This window comes from Aquarana catesbeiana, linkage group LG11 (assembly GCF_042186555.1).
Source record: "Aquarana catesbeiana isolate 2022-GZ linkage group LG11, ASM4218655v1, whole genome shotgun sequence".
Taxonomy (NCBI): Eukaryota; Metazoa; Chordata; class Amphibia; order Anura; family Ranidae; genus Aquarana; species Aquarana catesbeiana.
Window position 1 is genome coordinate 31,416,061 of NC_133334.1, and position 23,240 is coordinate 31,439,300.

The 23,240-nt window shown below is 44.1% G+C and overlaps 1 protein-coding gene across 1 annotated transcript; it reads left to right on the forward strand.

Annotated features, from left to right (window-relative positions):
* Nucleotides 1–22,958, forward strand: CD82 (CD82 molecule; the record flags this gene model as incomplete). Its single annotated transcript, XM_073604165.1, is given in 5 exon segments — nt 1–37; nt 2,476–2,586; nt 7,538–7,687; nt 12,739–12,822; nt 20,279–22,958. Coding segments are annotated over 5 exon segments (460 nt in total), but the record flags the coding sequence as incomplete, so codon positions are not given.
* Nucleotides 22,959–23,240: the final 282 nt, after the last annotated feature.

Below are 23,240 nucleotides of genomic sequence, written 5' to 3' on the forward strand. Positions count from 1 at the left end.
AGCCGTTGGCGTCTTCATTTACTTCCAGAGAGATCAGGTAAGCAAACTAAAATGAAATAAAAAATGATAAAAGTTCACTGTGCACATGCTTTAAGTGTTACTAAAGCCACAAAAGTAAAATCAGTCTGTATATGCAGTAAAGCATGCTTGTTATACTCACTGTGGAACCTAAGGGGTTTAACCTCTGTATTGTGTAAAAATGCTGTTTGATCCTGTCTTCTCTGATCCCCCCCTTCTTCCACTGTCCCCAATCCATCTCCTGATAAGACAGAGCCTTTGGAGTCGCTCTGCACATGCTCAGTTTGGTGTGTATTGCTAGAAAGTGTTTTATTCTTACTTGGAAGGGTGCATGTGATCAGCACAGGGCCAATTGGCACTGTCCAGACAGAGGGTCAGGGGTCCTGCAGCCTCATAGGACAGTCAGAGTAGAATGAAAACTTCTCCTACAAGCTTTAACCAGACACTGATAGAAGTCACAAGACTGCTATATACTGCTGATGAGAAAAGGTATTTAGCCGTTTATAGTTACTAAAATATTTGCATTTCCATGATATGTGTACTGTGGGAGACCAGATATACTGAATGCAGAATTTTAAGTCTTTTTTTTTTTTCATTTATTTTTAGCAAAAAATTAAAAATCCAGTGGTGGTCAAAAAAATGATAATTTTGTATGGGTACAGTGTTGTATGACCGCGCAATTGTCATTAAAAGTGCGACAGCGCTGAAAGCTGAAAATTGGCCTGGGCAGGAAGGGGGTAAAAGTGCCCTGTTTTCAAGTGGTTAAATTAACGTTTTTTTTTTTTTGTTGCCGAAGTTTAGCTGGTTGTGGCAGTTTCATGCACTTTGCTCATTTATTTCTACTTTTAGAAATGCATTCAGGCAGAAAATACCTAAAAGTTTTTGGAAGCGCTCATGCTAGAGACAACAGATTGATGTCCTTGTTTATTCCAGCGGCTTCCTCCACCAAAACAATGGATGGTATATAGACGATGTCTTTGTACTATGACATCATCTCATGGGACCTTCCATTGTAAGAAGGAGAAGGGAAGCGGCCTGTACTATACTGTAGAATAGGAACAGGAACATTTTGCTGTTTGTGTGGATTATCGTTGTGGTTTTAAGTCACGTTGTAACTAGTTTGATGTGTTGACACGCTAGATCCCAATAAACGCCACTTTGTAAAGCACACAATAGATCTTCTATATTCATCATGAACCTTTCATACTACAAAAGCGGTTTAAAGGCTTAGTCCACCTTTATACAATGTTTTATGTTACACCTATATTTAGGGTGAAACATGGTGGTATACCCCCAAACCCACACCCACACCCTTACCTGAATCGTGTGGGTGCTTCTGGATGTGGAATCTTGTTGTATTTTTTATCTAGCTTTGCCCAAACCACCAAGGTCAAGGATCCATCAATTACAAATACTACAAGTCCCATCTACCATCATGGCGGACAGACTCGACAGAGTGGACAGAGCAGTAACGTTGCTACATTTGTTGTCTAGCTGTCTCCAGTCCCATAACACAGGGGGGCTTACCTATCTATGGACCTGGGGGTAGACACTGCAAGAGCCTGTGCACTGCACCTGATCGTGGGTGCAATGCTGTACAGCAGTGGACTGTAAACTGTGGCCCATGGGGCTAGATGTGATGCTTAGCCTTAATCCTGTCCTTCGAGGTGCTGTTAGTCCCAGTGATGTTACGGGGCACTGTTCCACCCAGTGACACCAATGATGAGGCACTATTCCTCCCACTGACACCAATGATGGGGCACTATTTCTCCCACTGACACCAATGATGAGGCACTATTCCTCCCATTGACACCAATAATGGAGCATTATACCTCCCACTGACACCAATGATGAGACACTGTTTTTCCCAGTGACCCCCAACGATGGGGCACTTTGTTTCCCACTGATACCAACAATGAGGTTCTTCTATTCTTTTGCTGACACCAACAATGAGGTTCTTCTATTCTTTCGCTGACACCAACAATGGGGTTCTTCTTTCGCTGACACCAACAATGGGGTTCTTCTTTTGCTGACACCAACAATGGGGTTCTTCTTTTGCTGACACCAACAATGGGGTTCTTCTATTCCTCCCATTAGCACCAAAAATTGAGCTTGGCTCCTTTTGGTTCTGCTTTCTAACCTTCCCCGTTGGCCACTAAGACACCACATAATATTGAAGGACCAATAGGGAGACTCAGGGTTGATAAGGGGGTGGGGACAGACTTTTTTTTCAGGAAAAGTTAAGATTTGCATATAACCATAGGTGCCTTGATTTGCTGGGAATTTTGGAATGCCGTTTTTTTGCTGATCGAATCTGCTGATGCTGTTGTAATCCTGTGCTCAGTGTGAATTGCCTGAATTTGCGCCCAATTGAAGTTTCAATGTCCGATATTTTTGCTTCGTGTCACATAATGGCAAAAAAATTGCTTCACTTGCTTTATGTCCTTTTTCTTTCAGCTTAAAAATGAGATGTCCACCATCATTGACGATTTGATTGTGAACTACAACCAAGGGGAGAATGGGAACCACAACAATGCGGAGATCACATGGGACTATATCCAGTACAGTGTGAGTGTAAAAGAAGTGCCAGCCTGATTGACATTTCCATTTTATAGACTAATCTGCTAAGTGTGTCCACATTACTACTGGTATATATCTATATCATTTGTGCTTTAACTGTTTCCTGCCTGTGAGTTGTAGATTATTGTTCCTTTGCACCTCTGCAGAGAAAGTGGTCATTTAAGTTTCCCATTCAGGAACTACTAGTGGATGCGGCTTTCTGACCGTTCTGATCCCCATTGACTATCTGGAACAGATCGGTGCTGTCCCTGATCATGTGATCCCAGCTGGGAAATGGTGATCACATGCAAGCTGAGAGTTAAAGTAGAACTATAACTCAAACTATAGGCAAATCTTTTTTTTTTTTTTTTTTTTTTGCATTTTGGATAGAATAAGAGAGGGTTATAACCCCTGTCAATTTTTTTTTTTCGCCATCTGTGTCCCATTGTGGAGATTTACCTTCACTTCCTGTCCCATAGCCAAACAGGAAGTGAGAGGAAATACCTGCAATTTAAGGGAAATCCTTGGTGACACCAGAACTAGTGTCCCCATTGGAAGATTTGTTCTATTACTTTTTTGGGGACAACCCAAAATTTGGGGTTTTCTTTTACATTCATTTTTAGTGATAATGGTAAACAGGCCAAATAGAGAGGGGGAATCTCCTTAAAGAGGAAGTAAACCCTGATGGGTGTTACTTCCTCTTTGTTTCCCTGCAAAGGTAAAGCATACTGGGCTACTATGCATTGCATTGCATAGTAGCCCAGTACCTGCTTCTCCTGCAGGTAAGTGTCACATAATGGGCTACTATGCATTGCATAGTAGTCCATTATGTGACACTTACCTGCAGGAGAAGCCCGCGATGCCCCCATCTTCCTCGCTAGTAGCGAGCGTCCATTCAACACCCCTCTTCCTTCCGGGGCCGCAAACTTCGGCTCTGTGACTGGCCGGAGTCGCGTGACGGCGCGTGACGTCACTCCCGCGTGTGCCCTTTCTAACTCCGGCGCATGCGCAGAAAAAAATTGCCCTGCGCGATTTGCAAATATCTCCTAGACCGTGCAGGTCTGGGAGATAGTTCAAGCACCTACAGGTAAGCCTTAATCTAGGCTTACCTGTGGGTTAAAGTGGTTGTAAAGGTTTTACAACCACTTTAACACGAGCACACACAATAAAAACCTGACAAGCCTTCTAATCTCTCCCCACTCCTCTAAAAAACAAAAAAAAAAAAAAAAATTGCCTTTAATTCACAAAAAAAAAATAGCTCTTAGACTGCAGCTTTGAGATGTCAATGTGCCTCTGTTTGGAATGTAAACATCCCTTGTAATAGAAAAAAAAAAGTATGACAGGACCTCCTTAAATATGAGATCCGGGGTCAAAAAGACCTCACATCTCATATTTACACTAAAATGCAATAAAAAAATAAATGAATGTCTTTTTTGGATAATAATTTTTTTTTTTTTCATTTAAGAGCATTGGGGCGGAAGTGATGTTTGACGTGGCTTCCGCTATCCAATGCTATGGAGCTGAGTGGGGGCCATCTTCCCCTCACTCTGCATCCGGGCAGTGAGGGGAGAGGACGCGATCGTCTCCGCCGCTACCGACGGCTCCAGTAAGCGGCGGTGACAACCGGAGCGCGGCGGGAAGAGGGGGCCCTCTCCCGCCACCAATAAAAGTGATCTAGTGGTGAGACCACTTTTATCTGAAAGCCAGCCGCCCACCGCTTTAAAAAAAATATTGGGGTTATGGCAGCTGGGGTTATGGTTAGCTGCTGCCATAACAACGATATTTAACTTCAAAGTACCAATGTAAAACGACGGTGGCTGGTCCTTAAGTGGTTAACCACTTCAGCTCTTGAAGGTTTTACCCTCTTCCTGACCAGGCCATTTTTGCGATAAGGCACTGTGTTACTTTACCTGACAGTTGCGCTATTGTGCGAAACTGTTCCCAAATAAAATTGATATTTTTTTTCCCCCACAAATAGTTTTCCTTTGGTGGTTTTTAATTTTTAATTTTTTTGTGCTATAAACAAAAAAAGACAGACAATTCTGAATTTTCTGCTATAAAACGCATCCAATAAAAAAAATGTAAAAAATCTAATTTCTTCATAAATTTAGGCCAATATGTAATCTGCTACATATTTTTGGTAAAAAAATAAATCCCAATAAGCGTATATTGATTGGTTTGCACAAAAGTTATAGTGTCTACAAACTATGGGATAGATTTATGGACTTTAAAAAAAAAAAAAAAAATTATTTTTACTAGTAATGGCAGTGATTAGCAATTTTTAGCGGAACTGTGACATTGCGGCGGACAAATCTGACACAAAGTGACACTTTTTGGGGACCAGTGACACCAATACAGTGATCAGTGCTAACAAAAAAAATCCACTGTTACTGTAAAAATGACACTGGCAGGGAAGGGGGTAACATCAGGGGCGATCAAATGGTTAACTGTGTTGTTCCCAGTTTCTTACTGTGTGGGGGATGGACTGATTAGAGGAATAGACACTTATCTGTGTTCCTGATAAGCAGGAATCGCAGATCTCTCTCTCCCTCGCTGACAGAACGATGGTCTGCCTAGTTCACATAGGCAGACCACCGTTCTGTCATTCCCCTGAACGATTGTGGGTGGCCGCTGGCCACCGGCCACGCTGATTAGCTTCCGCTTTTCCAATCACAGCGGAAACACAGGTCTGGTGGCGTGCGCTAAACCCCTCCCCCACGAGCCGATGGAAGAGATTTCACACTAAAGGGCCGCCCTGCCGCAGTATATGTACACGGGGCGCTCCTTAAGTGGTTAAAGTTGCACTGAAGTCGCCTGGCGAAATTGCACAGTAAGTAGCACAACTTTCAGGTAGCAGCAGTGTGAACCGAGCCTTAGTATGAAGGCCACATTGTATATTTTACAATTATTTTCAGGCCTAGAAATATCCACATTAGAGTGATCCTTCCACCCCCTTACATCAGGATCCCCATTAGATTCTGTTTTACATCCGCTTCCCCATCAGAGTCACCCTTATATCCAAGTCCGCCCCCCCTTACATCAGGGTCCCCATTAGAATCCTCCCTTACAGCAGTGTCCCCATCAGAGTCCCCCTTATATCCAAATATCCCCTTAAATCCGTGTTCCCAATAAAGTCCAACTTTATATCAGGGTTCCCATCTGAGTCCCTCACACACCAGAGTCCCTTCTTAGATCTGGGTCCCCCAATACAGAGTCAAGGAGTCTTAATAGTAAAGGCCACATCCATCCCTCTACAAGATCTTATCCAGCCCCCAACTACGGTTAGTAGGGGGGCTGTATAATACCTCAGGGTCCCTCTGCTGGGGACCCCGAGGTAAGAGGGACTCTGCTGGGGACCCTGAGGTAAGAGGGACTCTGCTGGGGACCCTGAGGAAAGAGGGACTCTGCTGGGGGCCCTGAGGTAAGAGGAACTCTGCTGAGGGCCCTGAGGTAAGAGGGACTCTGCTGGGGGCCCTGAGGTAAGAGGGACTCTGCTGGGGGCCCTGAGGTAAGAGGGACTCTGCTGGGGACCCTGAGGTAAGAGGGACTCTGCTGGGGGCCCTGAGGTAAGAGGGACTCTGCTGGGGGCCCTGAGGTAAGAGGGACTCTGCTGGGGGCCCTGAGGTAAGAGGGACTCTGCTGGGGGCCCTGAGGTAAGAGGGACTCTGCTGGGGGCCCTGAGGTAAGAGGGACTCTGCTGGGGGCCCTGAGGTAAGAGGGACTCTGCTGGGGGCCCTGAGGTAAGAGGGACTCTGCTGGGGGCCCTGAGGTAAGAGGGACTCTGCTGGGGGCCCTGAGGTAAGAGGGACTCTGCTGGGGGCCCTGAGGTAAGAGGGACTCTGCTGGGGGCCCTGAGGTAAGAGGGACTCTGCTGGGGGCCCTGAGGTAAGAGGGACTCTGCTGGGGACCCTGATACAAGGGGAGGCCTTTTGGAGATCTTGATACAGGGGGAGGCCTTTTGGAGATCCTGATGTAAAAGGGATACCGACGAGGACATGGATGTAAGGGGGGACCCTGATGTAAGAGGGACTTGGATGTAAGGGACATTCTGATGGGGATTTTATTCATCAAATATTTGTAAAATATAAAATGTGGCCCTCGTTCTGAATTCTGGAGACCCCTGATCTAAGACATCGTTTTTGTTAATATTTGAGTGCACTGATTGAGGATCAGGGTCAGTAGAGGCTGCCTATGGTCTCTGTTTCTGATGCAAGGCAGGACTCTGATGGGGACCCTAATGTAATGGTGGGACCCTGATGTAAGAGGGATTCTGACCAGGGCATGGATGTAAGTGTGGGGACCTGATATAAGACTGACTCTAATGGGGACCCTGATGCAAGGGGGAGGAGCATGGATGTAAGGGGGAACCCTGAGGTGAGAAGGAACCTGCTGGAGACCCTGAGGTGAGGAGGGACTCTCCCAGGGCCCCTGAGGTAAGAGGGACTCTGCCGGGGCCCCTGAGGTAAGGGGGACTCTGCCGGGGCCCCTGAGGTAAGGGGGACTCTGCCGGGGCCCTGAGGTTAGAGGGACTCTGCCGGGGCCCCTGAGGTAAGGGGGACTCTGCCGGGGCCCCTGAGGTAAGGGGGGACTCTGCCGGGGCCCCTGAGGTAAGGGGGACTCTGCCGGGGCCCCTGATGTAAAAGGGATACTGATGAGGACATGGATGTAAAAGGGATACTGATGAGGACATGGATGTAAAAGGGATACTGACGAGGACATGGATGTAAGGGGGGACCCTGTTGTAAGAGGGACTTGGATTTTAAGGGACATTCTGGTGGGGATTTTTTTCATCAAATATTTGTAAAATATAAAATGTGGCCCTCGTTCTGAAGTCTGGAGACCCCCGATCTAAGACATGGTGTTTGTTATTATTTGAGTGCAGGTCCTCCTTCACGTTACGCACTATATATGGATTACTTTATTTGACTTCATGAACAATCTTCTTTCATTTTGGTTATAGCTCAAATGTTGCGGCTGGAAGAGCTACCAGAACTGGACCAAGAACCCAAATGTCAGCAACCAAACGGACATCTTCCCCTGCTCCTGTGTTATGAATACTAACAATACTTATGGTTTCTGTAACGCCAACACGTCAAGCCTCCATCAGGAAGTAAGTGACCCCCGAGGAGAGACCTACCAAGCATGCAGACCGTACAACTGCACAAGGGCCGTTCGGGACTGGGGGCCCTTTTATACTAGATGTGGGATAAACGAATTTTTAGGACCCCTCCCATGGTCACATAGATCTGGTTGTGGGTTACTTCTATCCCGCTGTCAGTTGATATACTGGGAAACGCCAAGAAAACATTGCGACTGATTCAGATTAACAACTCGTGCAACAAATAAGTCGTTTTTATTTGCGTCACTTTTAGAATGTGGCTCTTCGTCTGCAATAAATTCTAAAAAAAAAAAAAGTATGTCCAGTGAACAAACTCTCTGTTATTAAAGCGATATTAAACCCAAAACCAAAAATGTAACCTATTGCAGCTTACCAATCATTAGATGTGGTGGCTGCATTTGTTTTCTTTTTTTTAGGCTTTTTTCCCTCTGTTTTCACCTGCTGATCTGGCCAGTAACACATCTCCTGTATTGGAGCGCCCCCCACTCTGGATGAAGGAGCAACAGACACACCTCTGAACAGCAGCATTTTCAGTCTGGGGGGGGGTGGGGAGTGTTTAATGCGTTAGCAGATTCAGATACACTAACAATTTGAAGCCAAACTGCAGCTCACACTTTATAATCGGTTACAGCAAACCATTTTTTTTTTCTCCTTTTTGGTATAAAGGTTTTACATAAATAAAAGCTGATTGTTGTGATCACCAATGCCAGTGTTAAGTGGTTTATCTCATACATGTAAACTGATGCATTCTGCTGGAGAGCTTGAGCTTTTGAAACACAGACTTGCTGGCTGGATTACCAGATGAATGCTATATACAGCATTACACTGTGTCAAGAGTTTTTAAGCTGTAGTTATGTGGTTTGGGAGTGGAAAATAGAAGAGGGATTATGCTCTTTAAAATAAGCATGCATTAACGCCAATGCAAAACGCTTCTAAAAGCGCAGAAGAAATAGGGAGTCCGCGCTAATGGGTGTAATTAGAAGCCTAGGTGGGAAGTATATTCCTAAATTGATAGACTGCTGCCCTCACATACGCTGACTCCACGGGGGGTGGAATGAGCGGAAAAAGTGAAAAAAAGAAAAGTGTGTGAGTGTGGCGCTGTCCCAGAGTTGTAAAAGAAATGTCTGCATATATACAATTATATCCAAAGTGTCACGTGTGTATTCCTTTAAGTGAAATAAGTATGGCAGTTATTACCACTCCTGTGGGTTAAAGTGACTGGTGATTTAAACATAAGAAGCATAAATGAGTGCAATAAATCGCATCCAAGGTGTCTAGTGCTATATTCCCTCAAAAGAAAAAACAGTATTAAACACTGCTGAGAGCATGAAGCGGTCTGTGTCTAAACACTAGAAAACACAAAGTTGCAATAAATACATCACACGTGACATGCAAAAAATTCTAAAGTGTCTAGTGCTAAATAAATAAATATTAAAATATTGCTCTACAAACGTTGCAAATAACAAAGTGACAAGTGCCCTATAGAGGTCACTCTGAGAAATACAAAACACACGTGCCATGCAAATGGTTCTATGATAATAAACAGTTCATATGGGTATGTGCCCGGTGCACTATAAGTGAAAAAAGGCGTCCTTTGTGGGATTCCTCAAAGCACACAACAAGTGTTAATCCAGTGCTGGTGTCTCGCGTTGTGATTGTGCGGAGACTCACCAGCTGTATATCCCCTGCAGGGGTAACGAGTAGTCACAGTATGTGCCACTGTGCAGAAGTACTTGGCAAGACCAGGACCAGGATGGTATCATAAGGACATAAGAAGAAAGGATTCCATAGTGTGAAACCGTTTAAAAACACTATTTATTAGGTCAGATAAAAAGGGTACTCACGTTGTAGTGGAAAAAATGAGCGGTGTACAATGCTAACAAAGATGTACCTCTTTGTGACTAATCGTTACCCCTGCAGGGGACATACAGCTGGTGAGTCTCTGCACAATCACAACGCGAGACACCAGCACTGGATTAACACCTGTTGTGTGCTTTGAGGAATCCCACAACGGACGCCTTTTTTCACTTATAGTGCACCGGGCACATACCCTATGAACTGTTTATTATCATAGAACCATTTGCATGGCACATGTGTTTTGTATTTCTCAGAGTGACCTCTATAGGGCACTTGTCACTTTGTTATTTGCAACGTTTGTAGAGCAATATTTTAATATTTATTTATTTAGCACCAGACACTTTAGAATTTTTTGCATGTCACGTGTGATGTATTTATTGCAACTTTGTGTTTTCTAGTGTTTAGACACAGACCACTTCATGCTCTCAGCAGTGTTTAATACTGTTTTTTCCTTTTGAGGGAATATAGCACTAGACACCTTGGATGCGATTTATTGCACTCATTTATGCTTCTTATGTTTAAATCACCAGTCACTTTAACCCACAGGAGTGGTAATAACTGCCATACTTATTTCACTTAAAGGAATACACACGTGACACTTTGGATATAATTGTATATATGCAGACATTTCTTTTACAACTCTGGGACAGCGCCACACTCACACACTTTTCTTTTTTCACTTCTAAAAGCGCATTCTTTGGTTTTTTTTTAATGCATCTTTTTCCTGGCATCAGTACTGGCTTTGCAGTTCGTTTTTTTTTTTTTGTTTTGTTTTTTTGCCCCCTGTGTGCATAAGGCCTTAAAGTGGTTGTAAAAGTAGAAGGTTTTTTATCTTAAAGTGGTTGTATACCTTTATTTGTAACTTTTACCTACAGGTAAGCCTATAATATCTCCTAAACCTGTAAGGTTTAGGAGATATTCCCCTCGCAATGAGCCGCTGACTGCAGCGGCGCATGCGCACAGGGGATTCTTGGCTGACAGCCCGGCAAACTCCGGAGCTTGCCGGGCAGAAGTCTCCCACGTGCATGCGCGGGAGTGACTACATCGCGGCTCCGGCCACTCACAGCGCCGGAGCCACGATACCCGGAAGACACGCCGAGGGGAGATGTCAGCTCCCTCGGCGTGGACCAGGGGAGATGCCGGCTCCTCGTTCTAAGGTAAGTATCTCATAATGAGCAAGTATGCGGTGCATACTAGCTCATTATGCCTTTTCCCTTGCAGGTGTAGAAAAAAAAAAAAAAAGACAGCAGGTATACAACCGCTTTAATGCAAAAAAAGCCTTCTGTGTGTAGCAGCTCCCCCAGCACCCCCCCTCCCCCCCCCCAACAATTCTTACCTGAGCCCCTTCTCTGCAGCAATGTCCATGAATGTCTAAGTTGTCTGGGACTTTCCTCCTGATTGGCTGAGACACAGCAGCGGTGCCATTGGCTCCCGCGGCTGTCAATCAAAGTCAGTCAGCCAATCAGGGGAGAGAGGGGAGGGGCCGGGTCAGGGCTCCGTGTCTGAATGGATACACGCAGCTCAGCTTGGATAACCCCCATAGAGAGCTGCTGGGTGAGGTGGCACTCGATGGGAGGGAGGAGCCCGGAGCTGCAAAGAGGGACCTGAGAAGAGGAGGATCGGGGCTGCTCTGTGCAAAACCAACTGCACAGAGGAGGTAAGTATAACATTTGTTATTTTTTTTAAAAATCAAATAAATTAGACGTTACAATTATTTTAAAATTTGCTTTTGGGTTTCATATGGCTTTAAAGTGATTGTAAAGCTTATTCTTTTTTTAAATAACAAACATGTACTTACCACCTCTATGCAAGGGTTCCTCCTTTTCTGGGGTCCCCCCCGTGGCGCTCCTGGCCCCTCCTCTTCTCGAGTTCCCCCACAAAGAAGTGCTTCCCATGGGGGTACCTGTGCGGGCGCGCTCACGAGTCCTGCTGCTGTGTCCATTGACACAGACAGCAGGACTCGGTCCCGACCCTGACTCCCGTGTCACTGGATTTGATTGACCGCAGTAGGAGCCAATGGCTCCCGCTGCGATCAATCTATCCAGTGAGGAAAAAGATACGGAGCCACCTATGGATATGAAACTGGAATACTGAGGCGCATCCCAAATTACAGAGAAGAAACACAAAAAGGGGGTTGCCCTTGGGATTGTATGGGCTGAGGGGAAAGACCACATATAGGAATAACAAGCGTATGTAAAAAAACGTATATACAAAATTTATTGAGTACAGAAAATATACCAGTGTAAATTTATTTAACACAACATTGAAGTATCATAAAAACAAATGAGATAATCACACTATATTGATACATTACAGCTAGATTCTGAAACACATGATTATTCTCATGGTAAGAGGTCAAACGAGGTGCATGTACACAGAAGTCCCAACATGTTTCGGAATATAAGTTTAGATATTTAATGCCTTCTTCAGTGCAGGCATTTCGAATCTGATAATACTCACGGAGTAACTATCTTTAATAGAACACATTACACATATATTCCGAAACATGTTGGGACTTCTGTGTACATGCACCTCGTTTTGACCTCTTACCATGAAGATCAATCATGTGTTTCAGAATCTAGCTCAATATAGTGTGATTATCTAATATGTTTTTATGATACTTCAATGTTGTGTAAAATAAATTTACACTCGTATATTTTCTGTACTCAATAAATTTTGTATATACTTTTTTTACATACGCTTGTTACTCCGAGATCTGTTTTTACCCCTCAGCCCATACAATTCCAGGGGCAACCCCCTTTCTGTGTTTCTAATCTATCCAATGAGGACCTGAGACACCGGCTGGAGCCGCTGGGCTCGTCCATGTCGCTGGAAAGATCGGATTCAGGTAAGAAAAAAAGGGGGGCTCTGGGGGGGTGCTGCAGTACAGGAGGTTTTTCACCTCAATGCCTTAATGTGAAAAACCGTGAGGGTTTACAAGTCTGCAGCAGGATTGTATCTTTTATCCCAGCGCTGTTATATTTTGCTTTCTTTTGGACGAAGGTCTTCCCCCCACCTTGTAGAATTATCAGATCAACAAAAACGTTTGAAATATTTGGTGTATCTATGTAGGGGAAAGCTGTGCCAGAATCTTTTACATAATGCCGCACCCGTGTTCCGGAACACAGCGATAGCGAAACGCGGCCACACCCTGCCCTGTCTAAATGTCTTCTTTTCTCTCTCAGGGCTGCGAGGTCCAAGTGGAAAGCTGGCTGAAGGACAACCTGGGGATCATCCTGGGCGTGTGTGTGGGAGTCGCTGTTATCGAGGTAAGGCCGCTGATGTTTCCAAAACAGCCGAAAGTGAACCCACGCTGAACGCGTTTCAGCACCTGACAGTGAGGGGGGGGGAATGCCAGCAACTTCTGAAAGTTACACTCCAATCAGAATTAGTCTGATCTACATTCTGTGTTGACGGGTGGAGAGGTGTTCTTGTCAAACACTATTCCATTAGAATGCATGTAGCTACAGTGGGGGAAATAATTATTCGATCCACTGCAGATTTTGTAAGTTTTCCCACTTACAAAGAAATGAAGGGTCTATCATTTTTATCATAGGTGTATTTTAAATGATAGAGACAGAATATCAACCAAAAATCCAGAAAACACACACAATACAAATGTTATAAATTTGAGTTGCAGTTCAGTGAGTAAAATAAGTATTTGATCCCCAAGTAAAACATGACTTAGTACTTGGTGGAGAAACCCTTGTTGGCGATCACAGAGGTCAGACGTTTCTTGTAGTTGGTGACCAGGTTTGCACACATCTCAGGAGGGATTTTGATCCACTCTTCTATACAGATCTTCTCTAAATCCTTAAGGTTTCTTGGCTGTCGCTTGGCAACTCGAAGTTTCAGCTCCCCCAATAAATTTTCTATAGGATTAAGGTCTGGAGACCGACTAGGCCACTCCATGAGCTTAAATGGGTTGTAAACCTTCGTGTTTCTTCCCCTTAATGCATCCTATGTATTAAGGTGAAAAAACTTCTGGCAGTCACCAGCCCCCCCATTTTACTTGCCTGAGCCCCTGTATTTCCCTCGGAAATACAGGGGCTCAGGTAAGTAAAACTGGTGGCTGGGGGGGCCTTCAACTTTCATAGAGTTAGCAAATGTAACTGACATTCTGTAGAGATAGTACAATCAAACTGCAGATTGTACAGCCAGCTTTGTTATCTGAACTCAGCTCAGGATTAGATCTGGCTCTGCCGAGTTTGTTTTGCTCGTCTCTTGGCAGAAGTCGGTAACCTTGGGGGAGCAGACCCATTGAAAGCTGATTCCTGATTGGTTATGTGTAAGTTACTGCACATTGCATTAGGCTGTTTTTTGTCTCTACCCTTAAATGCCTTCACATGTTCTAGTTAGTAAAGCATGTAGTGCCACCTACAGGCAGAATGATGCACAGCAGCCTCGTTTATCACAACTTCCACCATATAAATCAAAGGGGGAGATTTACTAGAACTAGAAAGTGCAAAATCTGGTGCAGCCGTGGTAGCCAATAGGCTTCTAACTTCAGATTGTTCAAAAAGGCTTTGACAAAAAAAAAAAAAACTGGCAGCTGATTGGTTTCTGTTCAGAGCTGCACCCGATTTTGTACTCTCCTGTTCTCAACTCCAAAGTATATAACATTAAACACACAACTGTACTAAACTGCAGTTTACCCATTACTTCTGAGTTAAAAAAAAAAAAAAAGCTGCTGGAACCCAGGGACATATATATGCTGTCACCAGGGGCGTTGCTAGGTCTACAAAAGATCTGGGGCTAGAGCCCATAGCAGCGTAGTAAAGAAAGTCATATGCTTGGGCAGGCATACACATGTATATACAGCAATATACGTGTGTGTGTATATATCCCCAGAGAGCCCCCCACTTACATCAAGGTCCCCAGAGAGCCCCCCACTTACATCAGGGTCCCCCAGAGAGCCTCCCCCTTACATCAGGGTCCCCCAGAGAGCCTCCCCCTTACATCAGGGTCCCCAGAGAGCCCCCCCTTACATCAGGGTCCCCCAGAGAGCCTCCCCCTTACATCAGGGTCCTCAGAGTGCCTCCCCCTTACATCAGGGTCCCCAGAGAGCCCCCTACTTACATCAGGGTTCCCAGAGAGCCCCCCTTACATTAGAGTCCCCAGAGAGCCTCCCTCTTAAAATCAGGGTCCCCAGAGAGCCTCCTCCTTGCATCAGGGTCCCCAGAGAGCCCCCACTTATATCAGGGTCCCCAGAGAGCCCCCAATTATATCAGAGTCCCCAGAGAGCCTCCCCTCCCCTTGATGACCCCTGCAGAGACTCTGGGCTATGGGCCCCAGATTTGGGGCTATAGCCCCAAAAGCCACCCCCTAGCAACGCCTCTGGCTGTCACCAAACGCCAGTCTTAGAAATAAGCATCAACCTGTTTAGACAGTGTTTGTCCCTCGATATTGAGTCCACTGCAGGACTTTTTTTCTGGTCCTTGAATGCCCCCTATGGTCACCTGTAGCACATGGTTTTCCAGATGCAGATAGACACCTGTGACCTTTTGTAGTGAGTTGATTAACATTTCAAGAGACCTAGAAGGCTTGTACCTCTATTTGGACAGCATCCCCTGAAGAAGCCTGACATGTGGGTGAAACATGTTGGGAACTCCATTCTATAGTGCTGTATCCATAAATCCTTGATGATTTGTACTTGCCAATTGTTATGTTTTAACAATGTTTTGTTTTGCTTTTTAAAATAAAAAATTTCTTATACATTATAGTTGACAATGGGGGTTATTTACGAAAGATAAATCCACTTTGCACTGTAAGTGCACTTGGAAGTGCAGTTGCTCTGAATCTGAGGGGAAGATCTTAAACGAGGGGAAGCTCTGCTGATTTAATCATCCAATCCATGTGCAAGCTAAAATGTTGTTTTTTATTTTCCTTGCATGTCCCCCTCGGATCTACAGCGACTTTACTTCCAAGTGCACTTGCAGTGCAAAGTGGAGTTGCCTTTAGTAAATAAAGCCCATTATTTCAATTTATTTTGCACCTTAAAAATCCCAATCCCTCCCCTTACATCGAATTACTTCTGAGATGTTCTGACTCCCTAAGATGCTCTTCTTCTTCTTCTTCTTCTTCTTTTTTTTTTTTTTTTTTTTTTTAATATATACCCAATCATGTTACTGACCTGTTGCCAATTAGAGTGGATCAGCAGCCCCCCGTTTTGTTTTTTCCAAAACCTAGGAAGGTGACCACAGGAAAAAGACTGAGTAGTCCATCGAGTCTGCCCTTTTTATTTTTTGTTTATGTTTTATTTTATAGAAACGCACCTTAAGTGCCGGTTCACACTATAGCGACTTGGGATTCGACTCAAGTCGCCCGACATGAGAAATTCCATTATAGGTAATGAGAGCCGTCTTATTGTACACTACTGAAGTCGCTCCGACTTCAGAAAAGGTTCCTGTACTACTTCTTCTAGGCGACTTGTACCCATAGATTTCAATGGAAGTCGCCTTGAAGTCGGATCCTCGTCTATAGTGAAGCGACTTAACAGGAAGAAGAAAATAATTTACTCAGGTACAACAATGATGTCATAAGAGCTGATTAGCTCTGATTGGCCACAGGCAAAGTCGCCTGTCCTGAATGCGACTTGAAGTCACATTGTAAGTCGCTCAAAGTCACGCTGAAGTCGCCTCCAAGTTGCCTTGCAAAGTCTGGCTGTAAGTCGTGTTGCCCCTGTGTGAACCGGCACTAAAGAGGCATAAATAATCAGTGCTGCGCTACTAAAAATACAATGTGCATACACAATACAATGAAGACATGAACTAAACATTCCAGTCCATGAAAAAGGATGAGTAAAACAGGTGACAGATAACAATCCACCATTCGTGTAAGATGATCCAAATGAACTGCTCGGCTCTCCTCCACCTCTGTATTAGGCTGCTCACTTCACAATTTGACTCGTCTCACCAGCGGGTCAAATGAAGCAGTTCCCCTCTGGGGATATCCTAAGGGACTGGCGCAAAGCTGACACCGGAAGTCCTCAATTCCATACACTTCCTCTAAGTGGTTGACAAGCTCTCCAAGTGTGGATCAGCATATGTATAAAAACAGAATGGCGAGATCTTGTGCTCTCCATTTTTAAAACCAATTTATTCCCATAAAACATGAGTCAAACCTACTCACAAGTAAAGCACTATAAGCCGTGCGAGCTGTATAGGCATACAAATCAAATTAGATAGCCACGGTGTGACGTCAGCACGTGGGCTCCGTGCCCTATACGCGTTTCGTCAAGGCGTAGACTTCTTCAGTAGGGTTGAGACTAGAGACATCGCTCCGCTGTTTACCCGCTTGCCGACCGGTGTTCTGCCGAAGTGCCCCCCACATCGAATAGTGCCCGGTATGTACTGCGCATGCGCCGTACGGAACAGCACAACAGCTGATTTGCCAATCAGCTGGGCTGACGTAACCAGGGCGCATGCACACATCTTAGGAGGCATCTCTCAATGGGAGATACCATTTCACAGGCACAATTTAAACCTATACAAACAGCGGGGGAAACCGTAGTTCTCAGATTGGGCATCGCGGCTGCTGGAGGGGGGCTAGAGGCTGCATTGAAGAGCTAGTTTTGTCTGTCAAAACCGGAGCATCAGCACACTGTAAAGCCGCCCCTCAACAGCGAGGCACAATGTGAGAACTATGGTCTCCAACCCCCCCCCGCTGTTTGTATAGGTTTTAATTGTGGCCGTGAAATGGTATCTCCCATGGAGAGATGCCTCCTACGATGGGCGCTTGCGCCCTGGTCACGTCACTCCAGCTGATCGTCAAATCAGCTGAAGTGCGGCTCCGTCCTGCGCATGCGCGGGCACTTCTCGGCAGAACACCAGCTCACGCCGATATACGTCAGCAGAATGGCTCTGCTGGGCGAAACCTCATATGGGTACGTTGTCCCCTTTAAGAGCCGCCAGAGAGTGCGCCACCGCTGCACAACAGGGGACCTGATGCGCGTGCCCGGCGGGCGTGATCCTGTGCATGAGAGCCAATATGGGTATGTGTGTGTGTGTGTAAACGCACAAATCCCTGTTCTGTCAGGGGAGAAGAGACATATACTAAGTAGGAACAACAATATATCTCCTCCCCCAGTCAGTCCTATCCCCATACAGTTAAAACACATCTAGGGAACACACAATTAACCCCTTGATTGCCCCCTAGTGTTAACCCCTTCCCTACCAGTGACATTTACACAGTAATCAGCGCATTTTTAGAGCACTGATCGCTGTATAAACGTCAGTGGTCGCAAAAATGTGTCATATGTGTCCGATCTGTCCGCCGCAATATTGCAATACCGCTAAATATCGCAGATCACCGGCATTACTAGTAAAAAAAAAATATTAATTAAAATGCCATAAATCTTTCCCATAGTTTGTAGACACTATAACTTTTGCGCAAACCAAACAATATACGCTTATTGCAATTTTTTTTTTTTTTTTTTTTTTTTTACCAAAAATATGTAGAAGAATATATATCGGCCTAAACTGATGAAGAAATTTTTTTTTTAAAAAACATTTTTGGGGATATTTATTATAGCAAAAAAGTAAAAAATATTGTTTTGTTTTTTTCAAAATCGTCACTCTTTTTTTGTTTAGCGCAAAAAATTAAACCCACGGACGTGATCAAATACCACCAAAAGAAAGCTCTATTTGTGGGGAAAAAAGGACGCATATTTAGTTTGGGGTACAGCATTGCGTGACCGCGCAGGTGTCAGTTAAAGCGACACAGTGCCAAATTATAAAAAGTGCTCTGGTCTGGAAGGGGGTAAAATCTTCTGGGGCTGAAGTGGTTAAATAGAGTCTAAAGCTGGTATAACACAGCAACCGCTAATCAATCCTCCCACTACTGGGATCTCGGTGACACAGGAAGGCACAAATACAGATTTCCTTTCAGGGGACACCTGACAACCAGGTGCACTCCCATAAAAAAAAAAAAAAGCCCACTTACTGTATAATATAACATTGCGGCCATCGATTCATAACTTATGACAAATAAGACCATGTAAATACCAATTAAATAAAAAATATTAATAATTATAAAGATAAAAATTCCATTTAATTGTAAAAATTTGATGTGGATTGTTTTCTGTCACCTGTTTTACTCATCCATTTTCATGGACTGGAATATTTAGTCCTCATTGTATTGTTTTTTTGTATTGTTTATGCACATTGTATTTTTAGTAGCGCAGCACTGATTATTTATGCATTTTTTTTTATAGGTGGAGTGAAAACACTTTGAGTGATAGCAGCTACTATTTTTTTTTATTATTCACTGTCACATTATTGTTATTTATGATTTGATTACGCTGCTTGATTTCACACAGATACCTTAAAGAGGAACTGCGGTCTGCTCACATAATTTTTAATAAAAACATCTTTTCAATTCTGAAGCTTCCCTCCAACCACGTCGCATATTATTTTATATATACTGTGATTCTGTACTTGCCAAATATGCTGCAGAAATCTCCCCCCCATTGAGTCTGGCTGCAGCCATTTTAACTGTGGGCAGCTGAAGCTGCTGCCTGTTCACTTCCTGGATTTACACAGACACACACCTCCAGCTCTGCAGCTCTCATTGGCCCTCTTATGACTCATCCCCCCTTCCCTTCCTGGCAAACTCTCACAAGAGTGAGAGTGAGAGCTGTGCATGATGTTATAAGCCTAGGCTAATGATCAGACAAGAAACAGGAAGTGGGCTGTATAAGGGATTTACTGGCAGAAAAATAATGTTTTACTATCCAAAGTTAAAACGACAACAAGGGCAGAAGATTTGGATAGTAAAACATTTTTTTTTCTGCCAGTAAATACCTTATACAGCCCACTTCCTATTTCTTGTCTGGTCATTAGCCTAGGCTTATGACATCATGCACAGCTCTCACTCTCATAAGAGTTTGTCTTTGTGTGTCTGTGTAAATCCAGGAAGTGAACAGGCAGCAGCTTCAGCTGCCCACAGTTAAAATGGATGCAGTCTGACTCAGTGTAGGGAGATTTCTGCAGCATAAAACAAGGGCAGAATAGATGGAATGATGAAAAAATTACTGAAGGTTCTGCTTTAAGCCCGGGTTCACACTATAGTGAACACAGACATTGCATGTGATTCGCACCCGCACTGCGGTGCCGCAATGTCTGCGCAATGCGAGTTCAGCTATACAATTGTATGGCTGAACTCGCATTGGATTGGCACAAAAAAGGTGCAGGGACTTTTTTTTTTTTTTTTCTCTGCACTGGAATCGGATCACATGGGTGTTCTCACCTATGCGATCCGATTCCTGTCCGAATCCTCAGTTCGCACTGGAATTTGTGAACCGATCTGGGGGTGTTATTAACCAAGCAATTGACACCTGCAGCGGTTCGCAGAGGGCGGTGTGAACTGCCTGTGGGAGAAATGCGATGTGGGAACCGGCGCTGGAATCGCTCTGGTTCCCACATCGCTAGGCTGAGTGGTTAAAAAAAAAAAAAAGTGAGTTTTTTTTTCAGCTGGGTCCTGTGAGATTTGAAGTTTACAGTCCCATGCCTGAAAATAAAGTCTGTTTTTTTTTTTTTCTTGCATAAATCTTTGTGAATTGATTCATGTTTGATGCTTTTCACATAATTTAATAACAATAAAAAATAATAAACTCATATAAAATAATAAAAAAAAAAATTCACTTTTTTTTGGTAATGCTTTTATTTGGCGCTTTGAGTCTAATCCAGCATTCTTTTTTTCTTTTTTTTTTTTTCTTCCCTGCAGCTTATGGGATTGATCCTTTCCATGTGCCTCTGCCGAAAGATTCAAAATGAAGATTACACCAAAGTACCAAAATACTGAACAGCCAATAAATCTCCATCTCCTACCCCCTCTGAAGAAAGTGTGGGGGGGGGGGGGGATGACACGTGAATAAGCCCACCCGCCATTTTGAAAATCTATTGCCTTCCCTCAAACATTGCCCCTCCCCCCCCCAATCTGTATATATGTAAAGCCCATGTATGATTTACCTGTCGGGACGCACTCTTAGAGGGGATGTCATTGCGAAGCTCTTAACCCTTCACTGACCTGACAGATCTTTTGCTCTCAGGTTGAACTCCACCTGAGAAAAGAAATCGGGAATTTTTGCAAAATTGCTGACTTAGTTTAGTTTTATTTTTTATTTTTTATTTTTTTTTTGTGTGTAAAGAAAGTTTAGTATTAAGACTGATATGTTTAAAATAAGCAAATGGAGGCCTCAGCAGGCTTTGGTGATCCACAAGCAGTCATCTGGAACTACAAATCCCAGAATGGCTCACAGGAGGGGCTTGTCGTTCCTCCAGAAGCTGCGGTTTGCTGGAAAAGATATAAACTGGTAACAAGCCAGAACGGTAGAGTCTTATCTGTGTGTGCGCTGTTTTGCATACGCACTCACCTAAATAACTCCAGAGGCCACTTTGAAACTTTAAGGGAAGTATTTATAAAAAATGTTGTATTGCTGCCCATAAATCGGAACTCATTCTGTATGAATGGGACGGATTTGATTGATCTCGGGCTATATTCTCTGCAGATTGAATGTGTGAATGGGAACCGTTCCACATTATGTCCACTAGATGGTGCTGAGTATTACAAGAAGCAAAGGTGCTCCACAGCTCCATCTAGTGGACATAATGTGGAACGGTTCCCATTCACACATTCATTATGTCCACTAGATGGAGCTGTGGAGCACATTTGCTTCTTGTAATACTCAACACCATCTAGTGGTCAGAATGCGGTATTCTCCCCATTGACACATTCAATCGCAGAGAATAAAGCCTTTGAACGTTCAATTTAGCCCCATTTTCAGAGTAGGAATTAGTATTCTCCCCATTGACACATTCAATCGCAGAGAATAAAGCCTTTGAACGTTCAATTTAGCCCCATTTTCAGAGTAGGAATTAGTATTCTCCCCATTGACACATTCAATCGCAGAGAATATAGCCTTTGAACGTTCAATTTAGCCCCATTTTCAGAGGAGGAATTTACATGCAGTTTCGATGAGCTAACAGCAATGTAAATTTTTAGGACAATACTAGTCATTGTAGACTGTGCCATTTGAGCCAAAATGTGATCACGCCAAATTCACTGTCAGTCACAATCTGTTCTAGAAGTTACCTCTAGTGCCAACATTTAATAGAAAGGGATTCGAGGCAGACCCAACCTTTATTTATTTTAGTTGGCTTTTTGTTGTTCTAGAGTCAGTCAGTCCACCCAAATACATTATTTTTTTAGGTGGTTGAGTCACCCACTATCTTCTGGTTGAGGGACACTAGCTGTGGGATCTCCCTACCATGGTTTCTGGTAATGGCTTGGAGTCCTCCAGCCCACCTTTGAGTATTACTGCTGCTCCCATTGAATATTTAAAGCTGAAATCGGGGCAGAAATGTTTTATAATTTTTGGAAAGGTCGCCACCACTCATTGTAGTGGGAGAACCCAGGCATCTCAGACTTCTGATCTGTCCCAACCACTAACCTAGTGGAGTTTGATTGATAAGCCGGGAGGCTTCTGGTCTGTCCTGCCCACCATAACCTTGACTGATAAGCCCATCCAACTTCACACCAGTTGCCAGCTACAGTTTTCAGTGCATGATGGGAGTTGTAGTTTGTTCCTGCGGCCATGCACACTGGGAGAAAGTAACTTTGGCACTAAGGTACCTGGCCATAGCCGCTTTTTCTCTTTCAAGGCGATGACACTAATGCCTTCCAAAGGGTAATTTACTCAGAAAACGTCGGTTTAAAAAAATATATATATTTGAAATGGGGTCTTTAAGCATGGGTCAAAAGTAAAAACTAGCCCTGGAGTTAATAATAAACTATACCTTAAATATCCACCAGAGGGAGTATGATCCCTCCAACAAGGTCACTACATAAACGGGGAACCGGGAACTTAAGATCTCACCATTGGCGCCCCCTAGAGACATAAACAGGTGCAACAGCTAACAAAGAATGATGTAACCCTTTTAGATGGATGAATCCTTTTAAAGACCTGTTATCTCCTTCATGCATAGTGCTAGTGGACACAGCATGCAGACGTCTCCTCTCTTGGGACAGTTGACCGGTGCTCATTGATACTTTGTTCAGAGCTGGCCTTACCAAATAAAATTCAGGACGAATGATCAGCCTTACATACGATACTGAGCAAAGCATCGCTGGGTATTGGCTGCTGCCGTCACCATTGTGAACGGTTGTACAGTGTACAGCTTTTGCATAGTGAACCTGGCAGCAGAAGATATGGAGTCACTCGGGACTCCCCTAGAGGCATCCAGAAGTATGAGCGCTAAGCCTGCTGGGCAGCAAAATTTTCATTTTTGTTATGACTGCTTTGTATAGAGTTATGTAAAGAAAAAAAAAAAGAGCAAAGCTATCTAAATAGATCATTTTATTTCTGTATAAAAAATATTAGTTGTAAATAAATGTGTAGTATTCAGTCCTGTTGTCTGTGCTTATTTGTCTCTGTAAGTTTTTTGTAAAGCTTCTACTGTACATGGTGGGGTGTGGGGGGGGGGCATTTTCCCTGCAATGTTGTCACCCAGAAAAGAAGTGATGTCAAATCTTTAGTGGGTTTAGGGTGGAGATGCACTGTAATGTTTAAAACAACCTCCACAACCTGGGGGTGTGCCGCATGGCCTCTGCAACCTGGGGGAGTGCCGCATGGCCTCTGCAACCTGGGGGAGTGCCGCATGGCCTCTGCAACCTGGGGGAGTGCCGC